The following is a 27,383-nucleotide window of genomic DNA, read 5'->3' as shown; positions in this document are numbered from 1 at the left end:
TGCCATCCCTGCTGTTCCAGGCAAGTTGGAATCGAGGTATAGAACTGTACATTGCAAGGGCTTTGAGAACTCCCAACTATCTCATAAGTCCCTTCTTGTGGAATCTTCCTTAAAGAGGAGTCATCTTTCAGAGTCTATGCTACCGTACCTCCTGGCAGAGAGAGCAGAACCATGGAAAAGTTTGGTTGTTGTTTTTGTCAAAATTCGATGATGGCCTCCAGGGTTTTAAATTATAATTTTATCTTTACTACTTATTTCAAGTATTTTATTGATATACTCCCTGGTTTTTTCTAAAGACCTTGGTCAACACAGGCTTTTAGAGTTCCAGCAAGTCATTGCTACATGGGCACAACTCAGGTTGCACCTTCTTCAGTCATTTTATGATGCCTTTGAGCTTTCCTCGAGGGTCACTGCTTTCTCAGAAGCAATGCGCCTCCTTGTCTAGCTTCACAGTATTGATATGGACCCCAACATTCAGGATCGTCTGGCCAATATTCCTTGTGAAGGCAATGACCTCTTTGATGAATCTATAGAGGCCACCACCAAGAAGTTGTCTGAGCATGAGAAATCTTTTGCTTCCATCATCAAACCAAAGCCAGCTCCTTCCAAGCCTTCTCGACCTCTTCCGTCCTATCTGAGGCGATATCCTCCAAGGGCAGCTCCTTACACTCGAGCACCTCCCAGGAAACCGCAACAATAGCAGAAGCAACAGAAACCTCAGCCTTCTGCTGCACCAAAGGCTGCTCAGCCTTTTTGACTGTCTCAGAGCATAACTTCCATCGTTCTGCCTCTGTCCTCTCCTGTTCCCATCAGAGGTCATCTCCATCGTTTTTACCATCGATGGGAGACCATTACATCTGACCTCTGAGTGCTGTCAGTAATCAGGGAAGGATAGTCTCTTCATTTCACTCAGATTCCACCAGAGCTTCCTCCAAGATAATATCCTTCTAATCCATCCCAGACCGCCCTTTTTCTTCAGGAAGCTCAAGCTCTGCTTCGTCTCCATGCCATTGAGAAAGTTCCCTTGGAACAGCAGATCAGGGTTTTTACTCCCGTTACTTCCTAGTTCGGAAGAAGATGGGCGATCTGCAGCCCATACTGGATCTCAGGGCTCTGAAAAGCCGCCTGTTTACGGCCTTTCAATACCACTGGCTTCATGGAAACTCAATATGCTGTTATAATTAATATATATTTATTTTATTAACAATCAATAACAGGTTACAAGACCAAATCTTACAGCATATGGAGCTGACAGATAGTATGCCTCAAGCGCTTGAGTATACCTGGATGTCTGTCCTGTTTTCACAATCACCAAGGCTGTCTCTTAAACAATTCTTGACAGCTTGAGGCCACATTGGCATATATCATATTGTTAGTTTTTATTGGTCCTTTACAAACGTCATTACATTTATCGGTCTATTTTTTATTTTTATTTTTTTATTTATTTATACATTTTTCAAATTATTTAACAAGCATATAATCTTGTACAGAAAAGTGCGATCAAGAAAACATATCATTAATTATTTCCAAACTTGAAAATAAACCAAAACTACATAAAAGGTAATAGAATCTTCAACTTAATCCCACACTAGTCCTCAACATTGGATCCAAGATTAAAGAATTAGGAGTGAATATAATACAATAACAAATTAAACCAAATCACATTATCTGTTGCTTAAAGAGAACTTAAATTAATTATTGAGACACAGATGTTTCTCCTTTTTCAAGGCGCTTCATAGAGAGGAAAGCCGTCAAATGAGCCGGTTCAAAGAAAATATATTTAAAGGTACTATATCTGATTACACACTTACAGGGGTCTCTAAGAAAAAATAAACCCCCTATCTGGGTCACACCTGGTTTCAATAATAAAAATTCCCTCCTTCTCTTTTGAGTTTCTCTCGAAACATCAGGAAAACTTGGATATGGAAGCCAAGGAAATCTCTAGATCTATTTTTAAAGAAAAGTTTAAGGATCCAATCTCTGTCCGGAGCCAAAGCCACAGTCAGTAAGAGAGTGGCTGGACTAGCCACCTCTCTATCAGATTGTTCCAATAAAGCTGTAACATCCAAAGAATTTTCCTGTGGTTTTCCATCCTCATCTTTTTTTTGAGAGTCCTGATTTTTTTTAGGCAAATAATACACTCTTGACAATGGTGGCAAAGAGTTCTCAGGAATTTTTAGGATTTCCAGAAAGTAACGTTTTATCATATCTCCTGGAGAAATTGACAAGACCTTTGGAAAATTAATCAAACGCAAATTGTTAAACCGACTATTATTTTCAAGTACTTCCAATTTTCTTCTCATAATCAGGTTATCTTTCACAACTAAATCTTGGTTACTCTTAACCATTTTTAAGTCCTTCTTTTCTTCCTGAATTTCAGTTTTTATTACTACAATGTCTTGTTTCACGATTTTAATTTCTTCTTTCTGGATTTCTAATTCCTTTTCTAAATTCTTTATCTGAGGGTTGAGGGAATTTCCCAAAGTGGAAACCAAATCCCAAAGCGAATCCAGTGTAACCTCTGGGGGCTTAACAGGAGCAAAGGAAGGTACTTGTGCAATACTAATTTGTTCAGTTGAGTGTTTTACCTCCCTTGTCCCTTAAGCACAGTTGTCCTGGACGCTGGTTCTTTCAAAAGGAGAAATTCCCCTTGTGTTGTTCCCTATAGCGAGCCCTCCAATTCACTGGCCTCTCAGGAAGAAAATTCTGCCTCTTCGGACATACTTTCCTCCCGCGGAGAGCTGGCTCCCAGCGGCAACGGCTGTATGGGAGGTGTCCTGACTTCGGGGCTCAGCGTGACGTTTCCCTCATCCACAATCCAGAGGTGGCGAACCAAAACTCCGCTTCCAAGTCCGAGGTAAGTACCCTTAATACAAGAGATTCGCTAGGAGACACTTTAACTCATCAGGACCTCAGTAAACACCAAGAGTGGAGAGCTATGTATGTTAACGCACACAGCCTAGGGAACAAACTTCTAGAACTGGAAACAGAAATGGTTAATGCAGACTTAGACGTGGTGGCTGTGTCCGAAACATGGTTCACAAACTCTCATGGGTGGGATATGACTATACCAGGATACAACCTGCTTCGCAAAGACAGAGAGGGTAAGTTAGGAGGTGGGTTAGCACTTTACGTCAAAGAGCACATCAAGACAACCAGGATCACGGATGTTAGGTATACCGGGGAATCCATCTGGGTAAACCTGGCCAGAGGCGGAGAAAAATGCCTATACCTCGGTGTGGTATACAGACCTCCTAGACAATCGGAGGACAAAGACGCAGAATTAATTGAAGATATTGAGAATATCACCTTGCGGGGGGATGTTGTTCTATTAGGAGACTTCAATATGCCTGACGTAGACTGGAACACACTCTCAGCGACAAATTGTGACAGCAGGAGGATATTAGCGTCTATGAAGGGAGTACAGCTCAAACAAATGGTGCTAGAGCCTACAAGGGCCCAGGCCATCCTGGACCTAGTACTTACGAATGGGGAAAGTGTCTCGGAGGTCTCGGTGGGAGAAACGCTAGCCACCAGTGACCATAACATGATATGGTTTAACCTTAGGAAAGGCTTCCCTAGATCTCAAACAAGAACAAGGGTACTCAATTTCCGGGGCGCTGACTTCAAACGCATGGGAGATTTCGTTCATCAGACACTACAGGTTCAAGAAGTAACCGACAATGTGGAAGCTATGTGGTCAACCTTGAAATCGACCGTTCATGAGGCAACTGTCCGCTACATTAAATCGGTAAATAAACAACAAAGAAACAGGAGACCCAAATGGTTCACTGAAGAGGTCTCATACCGCGTCAAGGAGAAGAAAAGAGCATTTCTCTCATACAAGCGCACCGGGGAGAAAGAAGCGAACATTGAATACAAGACAAAGTCCGCAGTGGTCAAAACAGCAGTCAGGGAGGCCAAACTTCGAATGGAAGAAACTCTAGCGAGGAATATTAAGAAAGGGGACAAATCCTTCTTCAGGTACATTAGCGACAGGAAGAAGAACACAAATGGGATAGTACGCCTTAGAACTCCAGATGGGAGTTACGTGGAAAAAGATTCAGATAAAGCTAAACTGCTAAATGATTACTTCTGCTCTGTCTTTACCTGTGAGGCACCAGGGAACGGGCCTCAGTTGGAAACAAGGCAAAGCATGGAAGATCCATTTCAGAATTTTGAGTTCACAACTGCTGATGTTTACAGAGAACTGTCAAGACTCAAGGTGAACAAGGCCATGGGGCCAGACAATTTACACCCACGAGTGCTCAGAGAGCTATGCGATGTTCTAGCGAAACCGTTAGCCATGCTCTTCAATCTCTCCCTAAGTACGGGGAGAGTCCCCCTGGACTGGAAAACAGCTAACGTCGTTCCTCTGCACAAAAAGGGATGCAGAGCAGAGACTGCGAACTACCGACCAGTGAGTCTCACATCAATTGTGTGTAAACTCATGGAAACTCTACTTAAAGGAAAATTAGACACGATTTTGGATGAGGGAGACCTAAGGGATTCACTAGGGTTAGGTCTTGCCAATCCAATCTTATCAGCTTCTTCGATTGGGTGACGGGAAAGCTGGACCTGGGAGTGTCTCTGGACATAGTGTACTTGGATTTCAGCAAAGCGTTTGACAGTGTCCCGCACCGCAGACTATTAAACAAGATGAAGTCGATGGGTCTAGGCGAGAAGCTAACTGCATGGGTCAATGATTGGCTGAGTGGAAGACTTCAGAGAGTGGTGGTCAACGGCACCCTCTCTGAGACATCGGAGGTGACTAGCGGAGTGCCGCAGGGCTCGGTCCTGGGACCATCTCTTTTCAACATATTCATAAGAGACTTGACCCAAGGGCTTCGGGGTAAAGTAACACTGTTCGCCGACGACGCCAAACTGTGTAACATAGTAAGTGAAAACAATATTAAGGATAGTATGACGCAGGATCTGATCACGTTGGAAAACTGGTCCTCGACATGGCAACTGGGCTTCAACGCTAAGAAATGTAAGGTCATGCATCTCGGCTGTGGAAATCCATGCAAAACTTACACCTTGAATGGAGAAACACTAGCTAAGACTTCAGAAGAACGGGACTTGGGTGTGATCGTCAGTTCAGACATGAAGGCTGCCAAACAAGTGGAGCAGGCCTCATCCAAGGCAAGGCAAATGTTGGGATGTATCAATAGAGGCTTCATCAGCCGTCAACCTGAAGTCATAATGCCGCTCTACAGAACCATGGTGAGACCTCACCTGGAATACTGTGTGCAATTTTGGAGACCACACTACCAAAAAGACGTGCTTCGAGCTGAGTCGGTCCAGCGAATGGCCACTAGAATGGTCTCCGGACTCAGGAGTCTCCCATACGAGGAAAGACTGAACAAACTGCAGCTCTACACTCTTGAGGAGCGTAGAGAAAGGGGAGACATGATTGAGACGTTTAAGTACATCACGGGTCGTGTCGAGGCGGAAAGCGATATATTCTACCCCAAGGGATCCTCGATCACAAGGGGACACCCGTTCAAACTCAGAGGAGGGAAATTTAGTGGTGACACCAGGAAGTATTTCTTTACAGAAAGAGTGGTAGATCACTGGAACAAACTTCCGGTGCAAGTGGTCGAGGCCACCAGTGTACTCGACTTTAAAAATAAATGGGACATCCACGTAGGATCCCTACGGGGGTCGAGCTAAGGAACTGGGTCATTAGTACTCGGACTCGATGGGGTGGGACAGAAGAGTGGGCAGACTTGGTGGGCTGTAGCCCTTTTCTGCCGTCATCTTTCTATGTTTCTATGTTTCTATCCGCCGTAGCACTCCTCTCAGCCAGCGCTCCCAATGGGCGAATCACCAAACAACTCTGCTCACTTTGAAGACGTCGGAAAATATCATCGACTGTGAGAGCCACGGGTCCCGAGCGCTGGGAGGCTCCACCAACGCTCTTACCCCTTCTCTTCGGCATTTCCTAGTGGTAAGAGAGACACTCTCCAGCGTCCTGCCAGCAATCAGATAGCGGCAGCCATCTTGGTTAACACTCATTTATTGGTTTATTAATTGGTTCATAATATCTGTGTCATACCATACGCATGTCCTGTTTAACAGAAAATCTATCTTTTCCCGCATATGCTGTTTTAATTTATCATGTCAGCAATTCCAAGCCATCGGCCAGTAAAAGCCTGCCCATTAACAGGATATTCTTGCAAAATAATGTATTTTTATATTCTTGGTTAAGACATGTTCTCATCCTTCTTAGATCCACTTCCCTGGCATTACTGCAGATGTGACACCAGTTGCCATGTAAAAGAATAAGTTTCGTTTCACTCGCTCATTTTTCGCTTGGCTTGCTGATTTCAGCAAGCATAGATTGTGCAAAGGCTTGACAGTTTTAGTCAGAGCATTCTCAGCCTTCTTAGGCCTTTAGTTGTGTTTATTGGCCTAATATGTTAGGGGATTTCAGGGGAGGCTCTTCACCTGTCACCTGTACAGGACTCTCGCTCGCTCTTTCTCTCCTCCCTTCTCATCTCTCAACAAATTTTTGGTCAAAGAAAAATTTTGCATGTTGTCCCTAGCATCCCTTTATCCTCCTTCTAGATCATAACGATTGGTTATGTTCTCTAGATCTCAAGGAGGCTTACACTCACATCCCCATTCATCCGGCCTCCCGTCAGTACCTCAGTGGGGAATCTGCATTTTCAGTACAGAGTGCTACCCTTCGGCCTGGCATCATCTCCCAGAGTGTTCACCAAGTGCCTAGTTGTGGTTTCAGCAGCTCTGCGGAACCATGGTCTTGTTCCCCTACCTGGACGACTGGATCATCAAAGATTCAACATCTCAGGGGTTTATTGTAGCGACCCAACGGACTACATGGTTCCTACAGAGCTTGGGATTCAAAATCAACTTTCCCAAATCCCACCTTCAGCCTTCTCAGAACCTACAGTTCATTGGAGCTGTTCTGGACACTGTCCATCTTAGAGCATTCCTTCCTCAGCTGTGTCTGGATGCTCTCCTTCAGCTTTGCCGCAAAGTGTCTTTCCTTTCTTCACTCTCAGCAAGACACATGATGGTACTACTCGGTCACATGGCCTCGACCGTTCACGCGATTCCTTTTGCCAGACTTCACCTCAGAATTCCTCAGTGGACGCAGGCTTGCGATCCACTGTCTTGACACATTACAGTCACTCCTTCGTTGAGACAGTCTCTCCACTGGTGGATGTTCTCTTCCAATCTCTCCAGAGGTTTACTGTTTCAGACACCCGCTCATTAGAAGGTCCTCACGACAAATTCCTCAACCTACGCATGGGGGGCTCATCTCAACGGTCTCCATACTCAAGGCCACTGGTCCAGCGCGGTCCATAACTGTCATATCAATCTGTTGGAACTCAGAGCGATCTTTAATGCTCTCAAAGCTTTTCAGCATCTTCTTCATGACCAGGTACTCCTTACTCAGACAATCAAGTCGCCATGTACTACGTCAATAAGCAGGGAGGAACAGGATCTCTCCCTCTTTGTCAGGAAGCTCAAAGGGTGTGGGACTGGGCGATCCATCACAACACCTTCTTGAAAGCTGTCTATATTCAAGGGGAGAAAAACTATCTGGTGGACAAGATGAGGAGTCTTCTGCAACCTCACGAATGGACACTCAATTCCTCACCTCTTCATCATGTTTTTTTCTCAGTGGAGAACTCCTCAGATAGATCTCTTTGCATCTCCCCACAACCTCAAACTGCCTCAGTTCTGCTCAAGGATATACTCTCCTCATCGCCTCGAGGTAGATGCTTTCCTTCTGGAATGAATGAATCTCTTCCTGTATGCGTTCCCTCCATTCTGAAGACTCTTGTCAAGCTCAAGTCCGATCATGCCACCATGATTCTAATAGCTCCTCGGTGGCCCAGGCAACCCTGGTTCTCCCTTCTTCTTCAACTCAGCAGCAGGGAGCCATACCTTCTACCAGTTTTTCCATCTCTGCTTACACAGAGTCAAAGATCTCTACTTCATCCCAACCTGCAATCTCTACACTTGACAGCTTGGTGCCCCTTCAGTTTTCTTAACCTGTTCGGGACATTTTAAAGGCTTCCAGAAAACCTGCCGCTAGACAGTGCTACCACCAAAAATGGACTAGATTTTCTATGTGGTGCATCTCTCACAACAAGAAGCCTCGAGATACCTTCTTGTTTTCCGTCTTAGATTATCTTCAACACTTATGTACCTCTGGCCTAAAGTCTACATCCATTCAAATCCATCTTAGTGCAATTGCTGCTTTCCATCAGCCTATCGAAGGGAAACCCTTTTCTGCTCATCCTGTGGTTTCCAGATTTATGAAAGGACTTTTCAATGTCAAACCACCTCCAGTGACTTGTTTAGGATCTCAATGTTGTTCTTGCTCAATGATGAAGCCTCCTTTTGAACCAATGGATACGGCTCATCTGAAATATCTCACTTGGAAAGTGGTGTTTCTCATTGCCCTCACATCTGCTCGAAGAGTCAGTGAGCTGCAAGCTTTAGTTGCTGATCCACCTTTCACAATTTTCCATCAAGACACGGGTAGTCCTCCGTACTCATCCTAAATTCTTACCTAAAGTGGTTTCAGAATTTCATCTCAATCAATCCATTGTACTTCCAGTGTTTTTTCCAAGGCCTCATTCTCATCCTGGAGAATCAGCTTTTCATACCTTGGACTGTAAGCATGCTTTGGCCTTCTACTTAGAACGCACCAAATCACATCGATCTGCTCCTCAACTTTTTGTCTCCGATCCAAACAAGTTGGGACTCCCGATTCCTAAGCGAACCATCTCCAACTGGATGGCTGCTTGTATCTCTTTCTGCTATGTTCAGGCTGGACTGCATCTACAGAGTCGAGTCACAGCCCACAAAGTCAGAGCCATGGTGGCTTCAGTAGATCCACTCCTATTGAGGAAATTTGCAAAGCTACCACCTGGTCCTCGGTTCATACTTTCACCTCTCATTATTGTCTGGATGTTTTCTCCAGACGGGATGGCCATTTTGGCCAGGCAGTATTACAAAATTTATTCTCCTGAATTGCCAACACTCCCAAAATCCCATTCTGGTTAGCTTGGAGGTCACCCACATGTGAGAATAGTCTGCCTCCTTGTCTGGATAAAGGCGCGAGGACAATAATCCCATGATAACATTTGCATGCCGCTGTTTCCTGGGCTTTCAGGGCTTCCCCTTTGCTGTGTGTGGGGGGGAACTCCCCCACTAAATTTACATGTAACATAGAAACATAGAAGATGACGGTAGATAAGGGCCATAGCCTATCAGGTCTGCCCACTCTACTGACCCACCCCCAAATCTACTATCTTAGGGATCCCACTCCTGGTGACAGGTTTCCTTGGCTTAACCCTCTAAGGGATCCCACATGGGCATCCCATTTGCTCTTAAATTCTTGCACGCTGTTTGCCTCGATCACCTGCACCGGGAGCTCGTTCCAAAGATCAACCACTCTCTCGGTGAAGAAATATTTCCTGGTGTCGTCATGAAATTTCCCGCCCCTGAGTTTGAGCGGATGCCCTCTTGTGGCTGAGGGTCCTTTGAGAAAGAGAATCTCTTCTTCCATCTCGATACGGCCAGTAATATACTTAAACGTCTCGATCATGTCTCCTCTCTCCCTGCATTCCTCGAGTGAGTACAGCCGTTGGGGGGGTATGGTGGTGGACACCCCCCCCCACACACACACTACACTGAAAACTCCTGAAGTGCAAAAAAATGAGATTTTTCTCTGTACTGAGGGGGTTTCCCATCCACACCCCCATTAAAAGCGCAAACGGAAAGCCCTCAAAGCCCAGGAAACATTGGCGTGCTTTTGTCCTGCGCTCAAAATGTCATCATTAGATTGTCGGTGCACGTTTGTCCAGTGCACTTTAGTTATGGTATCAACCCATGTTATACAGAGTTTCCTATTTCTTTCTGCATTACTGCATTACTGTGTTTCCCCAAAAATAGAAACATAGAAAAAAGCGGCAGTAAAGGGCTATAGCCCACCAAGTCTGCCCATTCCAAGTATCCTCCCCCCTGAGTTTACTCCCTTAAAGATCCCACGTGAGTATCCCATTTTCTCTTAAAATCCGTCACGCTGCTGGCCTTTATCACCTGGAGTGGGAGTCTGTTCCAATGATCCACAACTCTCTCGGTGAAGAAATACTTCCTGAAGTCGCCATGAAACTTCCCTCCCCTGATTTTTAGCGGATGCCCTCTGGTGGTCGAGGGTCCCATGAGCCGGAAGATATCATCTTCTGACTCGATGTGCCCCGTGATATACTTGTACGTTTCAATCATATTTCCCCGTTCCCTTCTTTCCTCAAGTGAGTACATCCGCAATTTATCTAGTCTTTCTTCATATGTGAGATCCTTGAGCCCCAAGACCATCCTGGTGGCTGTTCACTGTACCGACTCGATTCTCAGCACGTCTTTACGGTAGTGAGGTCTCCAAAACTGAACGCAGTACTCTAAGTGAGGCCTCACCATGGCTCTGTACAACGGCATCATAACTTCAGGTCTCCTGCTGACGAAACCTCTGCGGATACACCCCATCATTTGTCTTGCTCTGGAGGAAGCCTTCTCCACTTGATTGGCAACCTTCATGTCCTCGCTAATGATCACTCCTAGATCGCGTTCCGCTGTGGTCCTAACTAAGGTTTCACCATTTAGTACATAAGTTCTACGCGGGTTTCTCTTTCCCAGGTGCATTACCTTGCATTTTTTAGCATTGAAGCCAAGCTGCCAAGTAGTTGACCATTGTTCCAGCAGCAGTAGATCGTGTGTCATATTATCAGGTAATAAGCTTCTGCCTACTATGTTGCAAAGTTTGGCGTCGTCGGCGAACAGCGATACCTTAGTCCTTGCGTCATATCTCTTATGAATAAGTTGAATAGAATCGGACCCAGGACCGAGCCCTGCGGCACTCCACTTATCACGTCCGATGCTTCAGATGGGGTATCGTTCACCACTACCCTTTGATGTCTGCCGCTCAGCCAATCCCCAACCCATGTAGTTAGAGTGTCTCCTAATCCTATCGATTTTAGCTTGTTCAGTAATCTTCGATGAGGGACGCTATCAAATGCTTTACTGAAGTCCAAATACACTACGTCCAGTGACTCTCCAGCATCCAGTTGTCTAGTAACCCAGTCAAAAAAGCTAATCAGATTAGATTGGCAGGATCTACCCTGGGTGAACCCATGTTGGTGTGGATCACGCAGTTTTTCTTCGTCTAGGATTGTGTCAATATTCTGTTTGATCAGTGTTTCCATGAGTTTACACACTATAGACGTGAGACTCACTGGTCTGTAGTTTGCTGTCTCTGTCCTGCAGCCCTTTTTGTGGAGTGGGATTACGTTGGCGGTTTTCCAGTCCAAGGGGACCCTTCCTGTGCTTAGGGAAAGATTGAAAAGAACAGATAATGGTTCTGCCAGGACTTCCCTTAACTCCCTTAGCATTCTGGGATGTAGGTTATCAGGTCCCATGGCTTTGTTTACTTTGAGTCTTGATAGTTCGTCGTAGACGCTACTGGGCGTATATTCCAAATCTTGAAACGGGTCTTTCTGGTTATCTCCCGTCTGCAGCTGTGGACCAACTCCCGGCGCTTCTCGGGTGAATACTGAACAGAAGTATTGGTTTAGTAGTTCTGCCTTCTCAGAATCTGATTCCGCAAAGTTACCGTCCGATTGCTTCAGGCGTACTATCCCATCTTTGTTTCTTTTCCTGTCACTAATATATCTGAAGAAAGATTTATCCCCTTTCTTAATTTTCCGTGCTAACTCTTCCTCCATTTGGAGCTTGGACTCTCTGACTGCTGTTTTGACAGCTTTAGATCTGTCTAGATAGTGCTCTTTTGCCCCCTCTCTGCCTAGATGTTTGTAGGTGATAAATGCGTCTTTTTTCTGTTTAACTAGGTCTGAAATTTCTTTACTGAACCATTGGGGTCTTTTGTTTCTCCTGCGTTTACTTACTGTCTTTATGTATCGGTCTGTTGCTTCGTGTAGTATGGATTTCAGAGACGACCACATACCCTCCACATTGTCAGATTTTGCTTGTTTATATAGCTCCCGATGGACAAAATCTCCCATGCTGCTGAAGTCTGTACCTCTAAAGTTGAGAACCCTTGTTGCTGTGTTTGTCTTAGGGAAACCTTTCTTAAGGTTGAGCCATACCATATTATGGTCGCTGGAGGCCAGTGTTTCTCCTACTGAGACTTCCGTGACGCTATCTCCGTTGGTGAGGACCAGGTCTAGTAATGCCTGATCCCTGGTGGGCTCCAACACCATTTGCTTGAGACGTGCCCCCTTTATGGAGTTTAATATTCTTTTGCTGCTACCCGTAGTCGCGGAGAGTGTGTTCCAATCTGCATCTGGCATGTTGAAGTCTCCTAGCATTACTAAGTCTCCGCGCATCGTGATGTTCTCTATGTCCTCAATTAATTCCATGTCTTTGTCCTCCTGTTGCCTGGGAGGTCTATATATCACACCAAGGTATAGGCATTTTTCTTTCCCTCTGGCCAGGTTCACCCAGAGGGATTCCCCGGTGTATCTAATATCTATGATTCTGGTGGTTTTGATGCTTTCCTTAGTGTATAGCGCTACTCCTCCTCCCAATTTACCCACTCTGTCGCAACGAAGTAGGTTGTACCCTGGTATAACCATATCCCACCCATGCGATTCCGTGAACCAGGTTTCGGATATTGCTATCACGTCAAGATCGGCATTTGTTATCTCAGTCTCTAATTCTAGAATTTTATTTCCCAAGCTGTGTGCATTAACATACATAGCCCTCCATATCTGTGAAGAGATTCCCTTGTGAGTTAGTGTGGCTCCTAAATTATCAGTGATCTTTCTCCCTGAAATGTTGTGGGTATCCTTGGTACTTACCTTAGACTTTGTAGTGTGAATGCCACTTGCCTCCTCAGGGTGGTTTCTTACTGCTCTGGGATATAAGTATGTACCCTCCCCCAACTTACCTAGTTTAAAGCCCTATGGAGTAGGCGGGCTAATCGATGTCCAAATACGTTTCTACCTCTTCTGGTCAGGTGGAGTCCGTCTGGTCCCTGCAGTCCCTGGAGCGTCTCGCCGTGGTTCAGGAATCCGAAGTTCATTTCTATGCACCATTCGCGGAGCCATTCGTTAGTCCGTTGAATACGCTGTTCTCTAGCTCTGCCTCTGTTTCTCACTGGAAGAATTGACGAGAAGACCACCTGCGCTCCTATCTGCTTCAGCTTCTTTCCCAGCGCTCCAAAATCTCTGGGGATGTTCTCTGTGTCATTCCTAGCAGTGTCGTTTGTGCCTACATGGATGAGAAACATGGGAAAATGATCGTTAGGTTTTAGAATATTGTCTAGGCTAGCGGTAATATCCTGGATCCTGGCTCCAGGGAGACAGCAGACCTCTCTCTCCTGCAAATTAGGCCTGCAAATTGGTCCCTCGGTGCCCCTTAGCATGGAGTCACCAATGACTACCACTCTTCGTTCCTTCCGAGGGGGTCGGTCTGCGTGCTCTGGTTTTGACGTTGTGGGCTGGGTATCCTCATGAGCCTCTTCCGCTGTTTCCTCGGTGGTTCCATCCTGTAAGATCTGAAATCTGTTTCTGAGAGTTAGCTGTGGTATAGATGAACGGCTATCCTTGTGAAGAGAAAAAGAAAAAGAAGAAGAAGAGAGTGAGAATGAGGTGGGTTTATTTCGCTTGCCCGTAGAGGAGGTTACTAGTTGCCAGGGACCAGCATCTCCAATCATCTCCTGTACTCCAATCGTTGTGTTCAGTGCTGTGGGTTTGGGTGTGTCTAGGATGGACCTGTCGTGGGTTCTCTCAGTGATGTGTGACAGTTCCAGGATGGCGTCGTCGATGAAGGCCTCGTCATCCCTTATGCTTCTTAGGCGTTGTACCTCCTCCCTGAGGCTCAGTAGTTCCTGCAAGATATCCTCGTCTAAGTTTCCCAGCTCCTCAGTCTGCGTAGAGACTGTAGTGCACTTTGGGAGGGGGGAGGAAGGTCTCGGTCTGCACTGAGACCTCTGCCCTCTGATCCATGTCGCTCTCTGCCTTCTGTGTACAGACCTCGACCATCCCCTGGGTCCCTCTGGATGCTGGAGTGTCGATCTTGGTAGTAGCTTTGGTACTCCGTGTCCTCCCCGCCATTTCTAAGTTAGAGGGATTTATTTCTGTAGAAAGAAAGGTTGAGATGTCAGAGAGTATGTAAGGAGAAAGATGTAGATAGAGATATTAAAGAAAATTTTTTTTTTTTTTTTTTTTTAATTATATGTAGAGTCTGAGAGGTTCAAGGGAGGATTGACTATCTGTTTGAGAGTGTAAGAAAGTGTATGGGTGTGAGAAGAAGAGAGGATGAGTGTGATTGATCGAGTGGTAGAATAAAGAGTTTAGATTAGGCCCTTCTGAAGGCCCTTTGCAAAGGCGCTCTCGCTAAGGCGAGCGCCTTTGCCGCTCGCCTTCGTCGCGCGCCGAACGGCTGCGCGCCGTTGGCCCGCCTCCTTTTATGGAGGGGCCCGGCGCCTACTGCTGATGTGGTGGGGGTGGGCGGGGCTACTCGCCGCTGCCCCGAAGCTGCGTTGGATTTTTTGCCGCTCGCCCTCGCGCTTCTGACCTCTCTCCTGCCTCGTGTGCTGCTTCCCTGCTTCGAGTGCTGCACCGAAGTCTCTCTCCCTCAGCAGTGGCTTGACCGTCGGCTCTCCTCCTCCTCCTATCCCAAATATAACCCCTAGCATGATTTTCGGAGTAGGTCTTAATATAAGCCGTATCCCCGAAAATAAGCCCTAGTCACCGGCAGCAGCGCTTCCACCACCCCGCTGCACATCCCTCCCCCTTGCTGACCCTTCCATCTCTCCCCACGAGACCGAAATACCTTGTAACAAATGGCAACATCGGCAACAATCTAGACAGGCTGCTTCGCGGCCTTCTTTCGGGCGTTCTGTGTGCCGTGTTGCTGATGACAACATCAGTGATGCGGCAGAGTAATGCCCAGGTGGGAAAAAGCTGCGAAATAGCCTCTCTAGATTGCTGCCAACGTTGCCATTTGTTGCAAGGTATTTCAGCCTCGCAGTTGGCGAGGAAGAGACGGAAAGGTTCTGCTGCACAAGGGGATGGGTGAGAGGGATAGAAGCTGCAAGGTAGAGAATGACATGGAGACCGTTTACTGCGGTAAACTGTGGTCACTGTAGTAAATCCATAGAAATGGAGACATTTGCAACTGGTTTACCGCAGGAATGGGGACAAGACCTTTCACTGCCCCGCGGGAACGGGGACAAGACCTTTTATTGTCCCGTGGGAGAGGTGAAAAGTCTTGCTCCTGTGATTAAAAAAATTGTGCCCGTGTCGGACTGAGCATCTCCTCCCCAGTTCCTCTTGCACCTATTTTACCTTTAAGGAGCCAGCCATGCCACGATGAAGACAGAAGGGATCCAAAACCAAAGCCTGAGATCAATGTGATTTGAAGAATAAAATTACCAGACAACAACAAAAGGTAGAAAAAAATAAATTTTATATTTTGTGATCAGAATATTTCAAATTTGAAATATGTATCCTGCTGGAGCTGGTATTAAGACATAACTGGGGACAGTAAAGCTCAGGCTGTGCTTCTTTAACTTCCAGCTGGCTTAGGGCTCTCTCTCTCTGACCAGGGGGCAATTTCCCTAGTTGCACTCCCCTAACACTATTCTTGCCATGTGTGACTGAAGTATTCCGTTAGCTTGATTTTTTTTTATGTAGCATTCTGTAGTAATTTGGGTTGTTCAGTTTTCACAACTGTGGAGGGGATATTTGTGAAAGGGAGAGGAGACAGGGGTTTTGTTGATCCTTGCTCTGTATTATTTGTGTTTAAAAAATTACAGTTATACAGAATATTGTCTTTTTATACTTTAATAAAATAAGTTCAGTATAAAATTATAAGTATTTGAGGCTTGTGTGGATGGGATTTGACAGTTTGCAAGGCGGGGACGGAGACTGAGCTTATGGCAACGGGACGGGGCAGGAACGGTGATAAATTTTTTCCCTGTGTCATTCTCTACTGCAAGGGTTCTGCTGCACAAGGGGATGGGTGAGAGGGATAGAAAGATGCTGCACATGTGGGGGAGAGAAAAGAAATAGGAAGAATTGGGGTGGAGGAGAGGAAGGGAGAGATGATCATTGTACATGAAAAGAAAAAATTAATATGTGACCGTCTTATTTTCGGGGAAACACAGTACATTTACCTAGTCTTCTATTCTTTTCTGCCTTTCTACTTTTACTTTACTTTCAGTCAGTATCTTTAAATGTATTATTTTTCTTTATAATTTTATTTTTTATTAGTTGTGCACTTCTAATAGATGTTCATGTCATTATAAATGTCTAACAATATGTTTAATTATTTCTTGTTTTAAAAATTTCAATATATTGCTCTATTTGTCTTTGCTAATTGATTTTATCATTTTGTGTTTAATAATATATATATATATTTTTTTTTTTGCTTGATGTGATCCAGCTTTGAGCTATGGGGAGGTTCAGGGGATGGGGGGGTTGCTGGGAGCATCCGGTGGCAGAAGTGAATGGGCATCCCTTCTGCTGATGTTAAATAAAGTGTGTGGGAGGGGTCAGTTAAGCAGGAGGGGGGTTCATGATGGCAGGAGGGGAGTGGGCATTCCTCCTACTGATTTATATTGAAGTGTGGATGGGGGGGCAGTTCGGCTGGCATGGGATGTGGTTTGTGGTGGCAGGAGGGAGTGGCCATCCCTCCTGCCTCTATTTCTGGTTTCTGGGGGGTCATCGGGGGGCTGGAACGACTTTTTTTTTTTTTTTTTTAATGGGCATAGAAAACAAAATAAAAATGCTGGCTGACTTGTCAGTAACAGTTACTGTCGGGTTTTTCAGGTTGGTAGTACCAATCTGATTCTAGCATGCAATGTTAGGCCATCGATCAGATGGCTGGTTTTAATATTAAATGACCTCATTTGCATGCCAGAATCAGAGAATGTACGACTACACATAAACTCATTCAGTGAACCATTTTGTGCATCAGGTCGGCAAACCAATCAAACTGATTTAGCAACAATCATTAGATGATCGGAGACTTTAGTGCATCTAGTCTCTAGAGAGGGAAAAATCCCACAATCTGCCACACCATGTCAACAAAAAGTGTGGAACTCCAACCCGTCATGAAGTTCCTGTTTCTGCAGAAGAAGACTTGAAAGGAAATTCAGGAATGTATAATGCAAACATTGAGTGATAAATGCCAATCATACGCCAAAGTGAAGAAGTGGTGTGCAAACTTTCACTGTGGAGATTTCAAGACCAAAGATGCAGCAAGGTCTGGGAGGCCTCAAACGGTTTCAACTCCTGAAATTGTTGACCATGTCCAAGACCTGATTTTGGCAGATCAGTGAATATCAACTAAAACTATTGCTGAGACACTACAGATATTCAGGGAACATGTTGGGTGTATAATCTATGAGCAGCTGGGTATGCAAAAGCTGTCAGCCAAGGGGTGCCCAAATGTTTGAATGCTGATGAGAAATGACGTTGAGTGGACACTTCAAAGTTGATTTTGCAGCATTTTCAGCAAGCTGGTGCCAACTTTTTGGAACGACTAGTTATTGTTGATGAAATATGGTTACAACACTGATTCTGAGATAAAACCGTCCATGCAATGGCAGCACTCAGGTTCTACAAGGCCAAGGAAATTCAAGACCCAATAGTCAGCAGGAAAGGTCATGGCCACAATGTTTTGGGATCAGGAAGGGGCCAAATGGTTAATGTCGATTAAACGAAGCATTGAAAGAAGAAAGGAGAGGTAAGCTGCAGAAAAGAGTTCTCTTTTTACAAGACAATGCCGGTAAAACGATGGATGTTTTGACACAGTTGGGGTTTCAGTGCATAGATCATCCACCCTACTCACCAGATCTTGCTCCATCTGACTACTTTCTGTTTCCAAACCTTAAAAAGAGTTTGAAAGGGTGACAATGTTTATGATTCAGAGGCGATTGCAGCAGCAGAGCAGTATTTTAGTGACCACACAACAGAATATTTTTTGGAAGGGTTAGAAACTTCAAGCATGATGTACCAAATATATTGAACTTAGGGGTGAATATGTGGAATAACTTGTAAGTTTCATGGCTCTACATCAGGGGTGTCCAACCTTTTGGCTTCCCTGGGCCGCATTGGCCGAAAAAAATGTTTCTGGGGCCACACAAACACGCAAACGCTGCAGCAAGACATAGAAGGGAGCCGGCAAGACGGTAAACACCCGGGGGCAGCAGAGGAAAACACTGCATCACCCTCGACCAGGGCCGCACAAAATACTTCACGGGGCCACAGGTTGGACACCCCTGCTCTACATCATTCCCTTCTTGGTTGGGCTGAGAACTTTTCAGCACCCCCTCGTATAGATTGATTTGTGGAGAGGTAAGCATTCTAAAAAATATGCCTAAAACAATCTGTTTTCAGAAGCTTTTTACTCTTTGGATACTGATCTGATAATAACAGTTAAACATTGCTTTTGCAGGGATCAAGATTGTATGAATATTTTTGAGCTTTATAACAGTACAGAGGGAGATGAGCAGGATTCCCCTAATGACGAGCAGGTACAGAATGTATATGTTATGTGAAGAATTATGCTTAAGCATTTTGTTTTATTTCTGTAAATGATACTTTGCTAAGATAACACCTCCTTCATACGCATATAATCTGAATTATGTATGAGTATAAAGTCATAAATTGACACAGACATATAGGTGTCAAGATATTGTATATACATTGTCATCAGATGTTTTATTATATTCTAAGTCCTAAGAATTCAAATCATTTCATGCCCAGAGAAATGGTACATACTGTTTTTATTTCTCTGTATACTTTTCCTACCTCACTATTTCCTGTGCTTCCTGCTCATATTAATGTCTGTGCTATGAATGTTGAAAACTTGCTTCAGAGTAGTCTCTATTCTATATTCTAGGTACTTGAAGAGGAAAGCAGTCTTCCCAGATCCATTTCCAGAAGAGTATGTATCCACAAGTATTATTCTGTAGTGAAACAAACCCTTCTAGTCTACAGTTTAGCAGTTTTTAAACATTTGAAGGTTTTGTTTCAACTTTTTAAAATCGCAATCAAAGTACTAGGGAGTGTTTTTCTCAAATTTATTTTTCTTAAATATGTGTGAGTATGTGTTTGTGTGGGGGGGGGGGAATTGAGTGAAAAAAATTCAAACAAAACTTGCCTCCAATTAACTTATGCTTTGGTCAGATACAACAAATAGTGCAGGCTACTATGAGACTACTTCTGAAATTTATCCTGAAAAACTTTTACTTGATAACAGTTCTGTTAAAAAATAAAAAAGTAGTCCCTTGACTTAAATATACATTTATAATGAAAATTTCAAAATACAGTACAGGCAATCCCTGTTTTATGAACATCCGACTTACATTGGACTTGTACTGACAAACGGGGTCCTGCTTTACCTTCGCTATCCTAATGCACCCCTCTCCCTCGCTCCTGAGTTCCAATGTGCCCCTCTCCCTCCCTCCCGATTTCCAGTGCGCCTCTCTCTTTTTCTCTCCCTCCATTCTGTGCCCCAAGCATTTGCCTCCCACAGGCAGATGTTTACCTTCTTCTGACCGGCTCCCTCCTCCTTCCAGCCTCAGTCGTTTGTTTCTCTGAACAAAGCCATGGGCAGCGGCTCCTATGCGCGTCCCATGGCTGAGCCGGAAGCCTTCCCTCTGATGATTCTATGAGCAGAATTAATTTGCTTGCCGGGAAGTTCCCCCGTTCCTCTCTTTCTCTTGTACTTATTCTCTACAGTTGTTCCTGGCTGCTTCAAGACTGACTGGTGAGCATAGGAACTTGCTCAGTGATGAGTTATGAGGGGTAGAGGATAAAAGCCTCTGAAATTTTGAAGCTTCCTAAACATCCTGACGGGTGGAGGGAAATAACCCACTAGTCCCGGAATAAAGTGTAGATTTACAAGAAAGACGATTAGCAAAGGTAAGAACCTAATCTTCAATGTGGTAGTGGAGAGGGAACAGTGGGATGGAAACAGATGCAAGAGGGGCCTCATGGAGTTGGAAAAGGTGGGAAAACTATTAGGATCAGAGTTACATATAAATTCAACAGTTACAACAGAGTTACATATAAATTCAACAGTTTAAAAAATGGAACCTGTTCTTAACCCGGAGACTGCCTGTATACCCAAAAAATGAGCCTTAGGACAAGTCACTTGAATTACTTCTTAGTAACTTGAGTAGCTGCAGAGGGATGAACCATGCAAAAGTACACATGTTTTTACAAAACAACAAAACATATCCTTATCAGACTCTGATATAAAAGAGGCAATTAAGGTAGCTCAGTTAACTGAATCCTCAACTGTAGGCTTGGGTATTGTAGTAAGTATAAGCATGGAAGACACTAGACTGACGAAACCCACTTGAATTGTACCCAGTCTTCTCATTGAGGTTGGAATGTAATGTATTTGGATAAGAGGTCAAAATCTCAAGAAAATGTTTTCAGTCTGTAGGAAGCTTAAACATCTATTTGATGGAAGATGAATGCCTTGCTGGAGATGGAAGAGTGTGGTGAGGGGCTCCCACAGAAGATGCCCCTGTCAGTGTTTTCAGGCCCTGCACACCGCTTCCTAGACCTCACTGACCTTCAAAAGCTCAATAGGGTACCGCTTTGACAGGACTACCATAAAGCATCTATGTGAGCAGTTGTAACCCCTCCTGCAGGTCAGGACCTAAAGGAACAATCCCATCCGTGGGCACCTGAAGGTCACTGCCTCCCTTGCATTTCTGGCCATTGGCTCATTTCAATCTGTACTAGTGGTCAACATAGGCCTCACCCAGCTCACCATCTCCAAGTACCTCGCCCAGAGTTCCTTACCCTATCCAGACTTTCCAGTTCACAGGGCCAGACTGGGGTATCCATGCTATATGAAAAGGCTAAGCAGCAGAAAGTTCAAAGTATTACCTTTCAGTATCTGATCAAGGGATTTACAGTTCTTGGCAGTGTTTGCTTTGTGCCCAGTCTTGGATTTGGGTCTGAAGTCTGGTTGAGTATATGATTTAGCTGAAGGATCTAGGACTGGCAAGTAGTTGGCTCGGTCAGTTTACCGTTTATTTGTATTTCTAGTGCAGTGTGTCTAGTGGTCCTGTATCTGACCCACCCAAGGAAAATTGACCCCAAGGAATCCACAGAGAAGAGAGTCCAAGAGAAACCAAAATGTCACTGTAGAAAAACGATGATCCTGAGATGGGCTTTAATGAGGGAAACAAAGTTCCAAATGTACAATAAAAATCCAAGTTCCAAATATACAATAAAATAATCCACATGAATAATAAAAATCCACATACAAATCAAAAGGACCTAGTCCGCTAGTGGCGCAGGACCCAACACGGTCCGCGTTTTGACAAAATGTCTTCTTCAGGGATCCCTAAGAGTCCTATGATGAATACGTGGAAAAAACTGATATGTGGAAAGACGAATGCCTAGGTTTTCAGTAGCGTTCATCTTTCCACATATCAGTTTTTTCCACATATTCATCATCATAGGACTCTTAGGGACCCCTGAAGAAGACATTTGTCAAAACGCGGAACGTGTTGTGTCCTGCGCCACTAGCGGACTAGGGCCTTTTGATTTGTATGTGGAATTTTATTATTCATGTGGATTATTTTATTGTATATTTGGAACTTTGTTTCCCTCATTAAATTCCATCTCAGGATCATCGTCTATCCACAGTGACTTTTTGGTTTCTCCTGTATCTGAACCAGCAAGTTACTTGCAGAAAACTGTCTATCATGTTTTCCAACTCCACCCCCTGCTCCTTCCCTGTCCCCACCCCCCAGTCACACTCATGCCCTCCCTTCCTCCCCATTCCTCTTTAAATCTTCACCAGCACAAGCAGCTTCTCCAGCCAGGCTGGTGTGATCATCAAGTCAAAGAAGTTGCTTCGCTGATGAAGATTTAAAGAGGTATGGGGGAGGGAAGGGAGGGTAAGAGTGGCATTTTGGGCAGAGAGGTGCCAGCGCCCGGGGCAGTCCACCCCCATGCCCACCTCAGTTGTTTTCTGCAAGCAAGTTGCTCAAAAGCGTGTTTGATTTGTCTGCCATTTTATTATTTTCAGGTGTTTTTGCTCCATGATCTTTGGAGGCTTGGTACCTGAAGGTTCCCACTTGGTGGGACCTCTGCCTGGGAAAAGATAGACTCACACGGCAGAAGTCTGCTGCAAGCAGGATCAGCCCCTCTGGGATACCTAGCTAGCCAGCCTGCTAGCATATATTTTAGAGCTGAGGGGCTGTCTCCTGTATAGCTGTTCACATCCTTGATTCAGTCAGGAGCTTGAGCACAGGCTGTGTGGACTTCTTTCCGGCTCGTCCGGGACTAACAGTGGACTGGCTATGTGGTCCCACCTTTTGCAGCACGGTATTCTATGGTTGAGGTTCAGTTAGAGTTTATTCTAACTGGCATCCAGGAGAGCAGTATCATCTAGTGCAGTGTTTCTCAACTTGGTCCTGCAGTACCCCCTTGCCAGTCAGGTTTTCAGGATATCCACAGTGAATATGTACAAACTTGATTTGCATGCACTGCCTCCATTCTATGCAAATTTCTTTCATGCATATTCATTGTGGATATCCTGAAAACCTGACTGGCAAGGGGGTACTGCAGGACCAAGTTGAGAAACACTGCACTAGATGATACTGCTCTCCTGGATGCCAGTTAGAATAAACTCTAACTGAACCTCAACCATAGAATACCGTGCTGCAAAAGATAGCATTGTATAATATGGTGTTGGTACCGCAATGGTTATATGTGTTTCAGATGTTGCCTGTGCTGCTTTCTACCAAACATGATAAAGACTTGAGGAGAAGTTTGAGTCTTTATTTATGGAATGGGAGGAGAGCACGATTACCACTCTCTATATTGCAGAAACCTAAGGATTGGGGAGGTCTGGAATTGCGAAACCTGAGGATGTATTCTCGGGCTTGTCAAATGAGACATCTTAATGACTGGTTTAGAGGCACTTCTCATTTTTCTGCGACACCTTTTGAATTTACATTGTGTGCACCTTACCATTTCAGTTACCTGTTACATTCCAGACGTCTCCCGGTGCATCCACCTCCTGCTGGAGGTATATTGTTTCAACCTTTACGTCAGATTTGGCGGACCATTTGTAAAACTTTGCATATTCCATTTTTTTACCACGCCTTTTTTACCCTTGTTGGACAATGGTGACTTTCCTCTCATTTTTCTAACTCAGTGTGGCAGACTACTAACACACAATACGTATTTCAGGTGGTTACTTCCACCGGCTCTTTGGATTCTTTGGATACTTTACAATCAGATTTACATTGGAAAGCTGGTGACTGGTTTTCTTACTAACAGATGTCGTTGCCTCGGGATAGTTTAACTGACAGCCGACGGGAGTCTATATCGGAAGCTTTGAGTTTGTCGGCACAGACTCAGATTCCCTTGCGGTTCCATTATAGATATTTGCAAGAGGCCTTGGAGAAACTTTCCTATGAACAATATGCTGTTAAATGGACTGCGGACCTACCCTGTGTAGTTACGGCAGCAGACCTCAAGGCGAGCCTTCATCGCACTTTGCGTATTACGCCACAGGTCCTACTGATTGAAACAAATTATAAATTTCTATTACGTCTTTACAGATCCCCAGAATATAAGTATCGTGCAAAACTGTGTGCTTCTGATTAATGCCTTAAATGTGGGCAATCTCCTGCTACTTTGGGACATCAATTCTGGACTTGCCCTTTGGTGCAAACCTTCTGGATGTGGGTTCATCAACATACTGTTGCTATGTGGAATTATGGCTATACTCTTTGTCCTGCTCTGTTGTTTACCTTGGGGTTTCTACCGTATAGGACTCCGAGGGGTTTTCGAGGCTTTTTAGAACGAGCAATTTTATTGGGGAAGAAAACCATTTTACACTGTTGAATAACATCGGACCCACCAACATTGTCTCATTGGCGTACTCTAATGTTACAACAAGCATCTATGGAGCGCCTTTGTGGTGCCCCTCAGAACTCCGCTCCAGATTGTAAGTTTTCTGTTATTTGGGAGCCTTTTTGGCTCACATTGACCAATAAGGCTCGTAGTCGCCTGTTGAACCCTTGATTGGATACCCATTTGGAACTCTGGACAATTGTATTTGTTGATTTTGTTTTGGGATGGGTGGGTGGACGGGTGGGAGGGATGGTCTAGTTTAGTAATTGTATTTGTTGATTTTGTTTTGGGATGGTTGGGTGGACGGGTGGGAGGGATGGTCTAGTTTAGTAATTGTATTTGTTGATTTTGTTTTGGGATGGGTGGATGGACGGGTGGGAGGGATGGTCTAGTTTAGTAATTGTATGTTTCCGGTGTACTTGCTGTTACTGCTTTTGTTATTATTTGAAACTTTAATAAAATATATTTAAAAAAAAAAGTTTCACCTGACCCTCCTTGCAGTAATCTTGTGAGTACTCTGCTTGACCCTAGTGGTTGAATAAAAATATTTTAAGATAACCGCTGAGGGCTTATTTAATGCAGTGTTTATATACTGCTAAATCATCACATTGGTTTTGAAGCGGTTTACAAAAACAAATAAAATTTGACTTATACAGTGGCCAAAAGTCTAATCAGGTACTTTAAGTAATTTCCTTCTCTGTCCTAATAGGCTCACAATCTAACTGTAGCACCTATGATCAGATCAATTCGTCCTCTTCTTGATGCTAAATCCCTTACAGTTTTAATACATTCCCTTGTAATATCCAAAATTGATTATTGTAACTCTCTACTCAAAGGCATAAATTTAAAAGAAATAAAACGTTTACAACTAATCCAAAACACTGCTATTAAACTCATATCTGGTTCTAAAAAATATGATCATGTTACTCTACTACTACGAAAAGCTCATTGGTTACCAGTCATACATAGGATAACATATAAAATCGCCCTTTTAACTTTCAAAACAATACAAACACACACCCCAGTATTCATTGACAGACTTCTAATCCCATATGACCCACCTAGAGCCCTTAGATCCACTTCTCAACATACTCTTAATGTCCTATCTCTAAGGATAATAGGTACTCGCCGTACCACAATCTTCTCGGTAACTACGCCTATGATTTGGAACTCTCTTCCTATATATATAAGATCCGAACAAAATATACAAAAGTTCAAAAGCAATCTAAAATGTTTTCTTTTTAAAGATGCCTATAATTGACTATTTGATTTAGTCCAGCAAATTTGTTAACTTTCCCTACCCTAATGTACTTTCCTTTTTATGTATCTTTCCTCGATAAATATTGTAGTTCTCCCCTCTCTCCCCTTCCACTGTACCACTAAGGTCTTAATAGTTAAGTAAGAAAACTGTCTGACTTATTTGTGTCTATAAAAGTTTTTATTATCATTGTACAACGCTTAGTATCCTAGGATAAGCGTTTAATCAAATATATGAATAAACTTGAAACTTGAAAAGGAATATAATGCATCAAATTTTAAAATAGAGCTACTGGGAGGAGAGCAACCAGGATTGTCCTTGCTTCCATTAGACTTCTACTCAGTGCACCAATTAGGGTATGGGATTTGTGCCTGGCTAGAAGCTTTAGAAGACTGTTTATGCAGAACATAGATTCAGACTAATTAGCAGAATGACTGATTTTATTTACTTATGCAGAAACAGCTTGTGAAGAAAAGAAACCATAACATGGATACCAGTTACGATGAGAATGCTTGGAAGATACAATGTAAAGAGCTGGTGGATTTTGTTTTCCAATGTGAAGACTCTGAGCCTTTCAGGCAGCCTGTTGACTTAAACGAATATTCAGTAAGTTGCAATATTTTGTTTTGTTTTTTGGAACTTCTAGTGCAACAGGAATATCAGTCTTGACCAGCAGGTATTTATTCTCTTTTTATTGCAATTTACATATTCTTCTGCTCCTCCTCCTCTCACTCTGGAGTGGGCTGGATTCCTCAGTCTTACTCTACTACTACCACTAATCATTTCTATATTGCTACTAGATATATGTAGCGCTGTACATCAAAACACAAGACACAGTCCCTGCTCAAAAGAGCCTACAATCGTGTTTAATTTCTTTATTTTCTCCTGTAAGTGAGGCTGTTGGTGCTGCAGAGGCTCTCGGTTCGCCTGAGACATCTCTGGCTATGAGAAGATACAAACTCTCAGGGCAGAGGACTGTAGCCTACGGGCACACATGCTTTGCATGATTCTTGTGTGACCAGCCTGCATTAACAGTTCAGAGGCTCAGGGACCATTCTCTTGGGAGGAGGCTTGCCCCAGGTCTCATCCGCAATGGGCTTGAGCACAGACTGTGGCTTTCATGACAGTTTAAAAATTAAAATTGTGGTACACGTAGACAAATATGATTTAACGAGACAGAGTCAGCATGTGTTCAGCCGAGGGAGATCTTGCCTTACCAATTTGCTTGACTTCTTTGAAGGAGTGAATAAACATGTGGAAAAAAGATGAGCCAGTTGATGTAGTATATCTAGATTTTCAGAAAGCTTTTGATAAAGTTCCTCATGAGAAGCTCCTGAGAAAATTAAAGAGTCATGGGATAGGTGGCAAAGTTCAGTTGTGGATTAGGAATTGGTTATTGGATAGAAAACAGAGGGTAGGATTAAATGGTCATTTTTTCTCAATGGGAGAGAGTAAATAGTGGAGTGCCACAGGGGTCTGTACTGGGACCAGTGCTATTTGACTTACTTATTAATGATCTAGATATTGGAACAAATGAAGTGATTAAATTTGCAGATGACATTAAACTGTTCAAAGTTGTTAAAATGCATACGAATTATGAAAAATTGCAGGCAGAACTTATGAAATTGGAAGACTGGGCATTCAAGTGGCAGATGAAATTTAATGTGGACACGTGCAAAGTGATGCACATTGGGAAGAATAACCTGAATCACAGTTACCGGATACTAGGGTCCACCTTGGGAGTTAGTGCCCAAGAAAAGGATCTGGGTGTCATCGTAGACAATTCGATGAAACCTTCCACCCAATTTGTAGCAGTAGCCAAAACAGCAAACAGAATGCTAGGACTTATTAAAAAAGGGATTGTTAACAAGACTAAAAATGTTATAAATGCCCCTGTATTGCTGCATGGTATGGCCTCGTCTGGAGTATTGCATTCAATTCTGGTCTCCTTATCTCAAGAAAGATAGCGGTGCTAGAAAAAGTTCAAAGAAGAGCGACCAAGATGAAAAAGGGGATGGAACGCCTCTCGTTGAGGAAAGACAAAAACGGTTAGGGCTCTTCAGCTTGGAAAAGAGACAGCTGAGGGGAGATATGATTAAAGTCTACAAAAGTAGAACGTATACAAATGGATCGATTTTTTTTTCACGCCATCAAAAATTACAAAGACTAGGGGATCCTCGATGAAGTTATAGGGAAATACTTTTAAAACCAAT

The 27,383-nt window shown here is 43.9% G+C and overlaps 1 protein-coding gene across 2 annotated transcripts in view; it reads left to right on the top strand.

Moving 5' to 3' along the window:
* BRWD1 (bromodomain and WD repeat domain containing 1) overlaps positions 1-27,383 on the top strand; it is a 614,838-nt gene that overhangs the window by 534,035 nt on the left and 53,420 nt on the right. For both annotated transcript variants that reach the window (XM_033941455.1, XM_033941456.1), the window contains 3 exons: positions 18,469-18,547; positions 18,916-18,960; positions 25,627-25,776. In XM_033941455.1, coding sequence (XP_033797346.1) covers positions 18,469-18,547; positions 18,916-18,960; positions 25,627-25,776 — 274 coding nt within the window. The remainder of the gene's footprint in view (positions 1-18,468; positions 18,548-18,915; positions 18,961-25,626; positions 25,777-27,383) is intronic.

This window comes from Geotrypetes seraphini, chromosome 4 (genome assembly GCF_902459505.1).
Source record: "Geotrypetes seraphini chromosome 4, aGeoSer1.1, whole genome shotgun sequence".
NCBI classification, from domain to species: Eukaryota; Metazoa; Chordata; class Amphibia; order Gymnophiona; family Dermophiidae; genus Geotrypetes; species Geotrypetes seraphini.
Note: the sequence above shows the minus strand (reverse complement) of the source record. Positions and strands in the feature narration are given on the sequence as shown.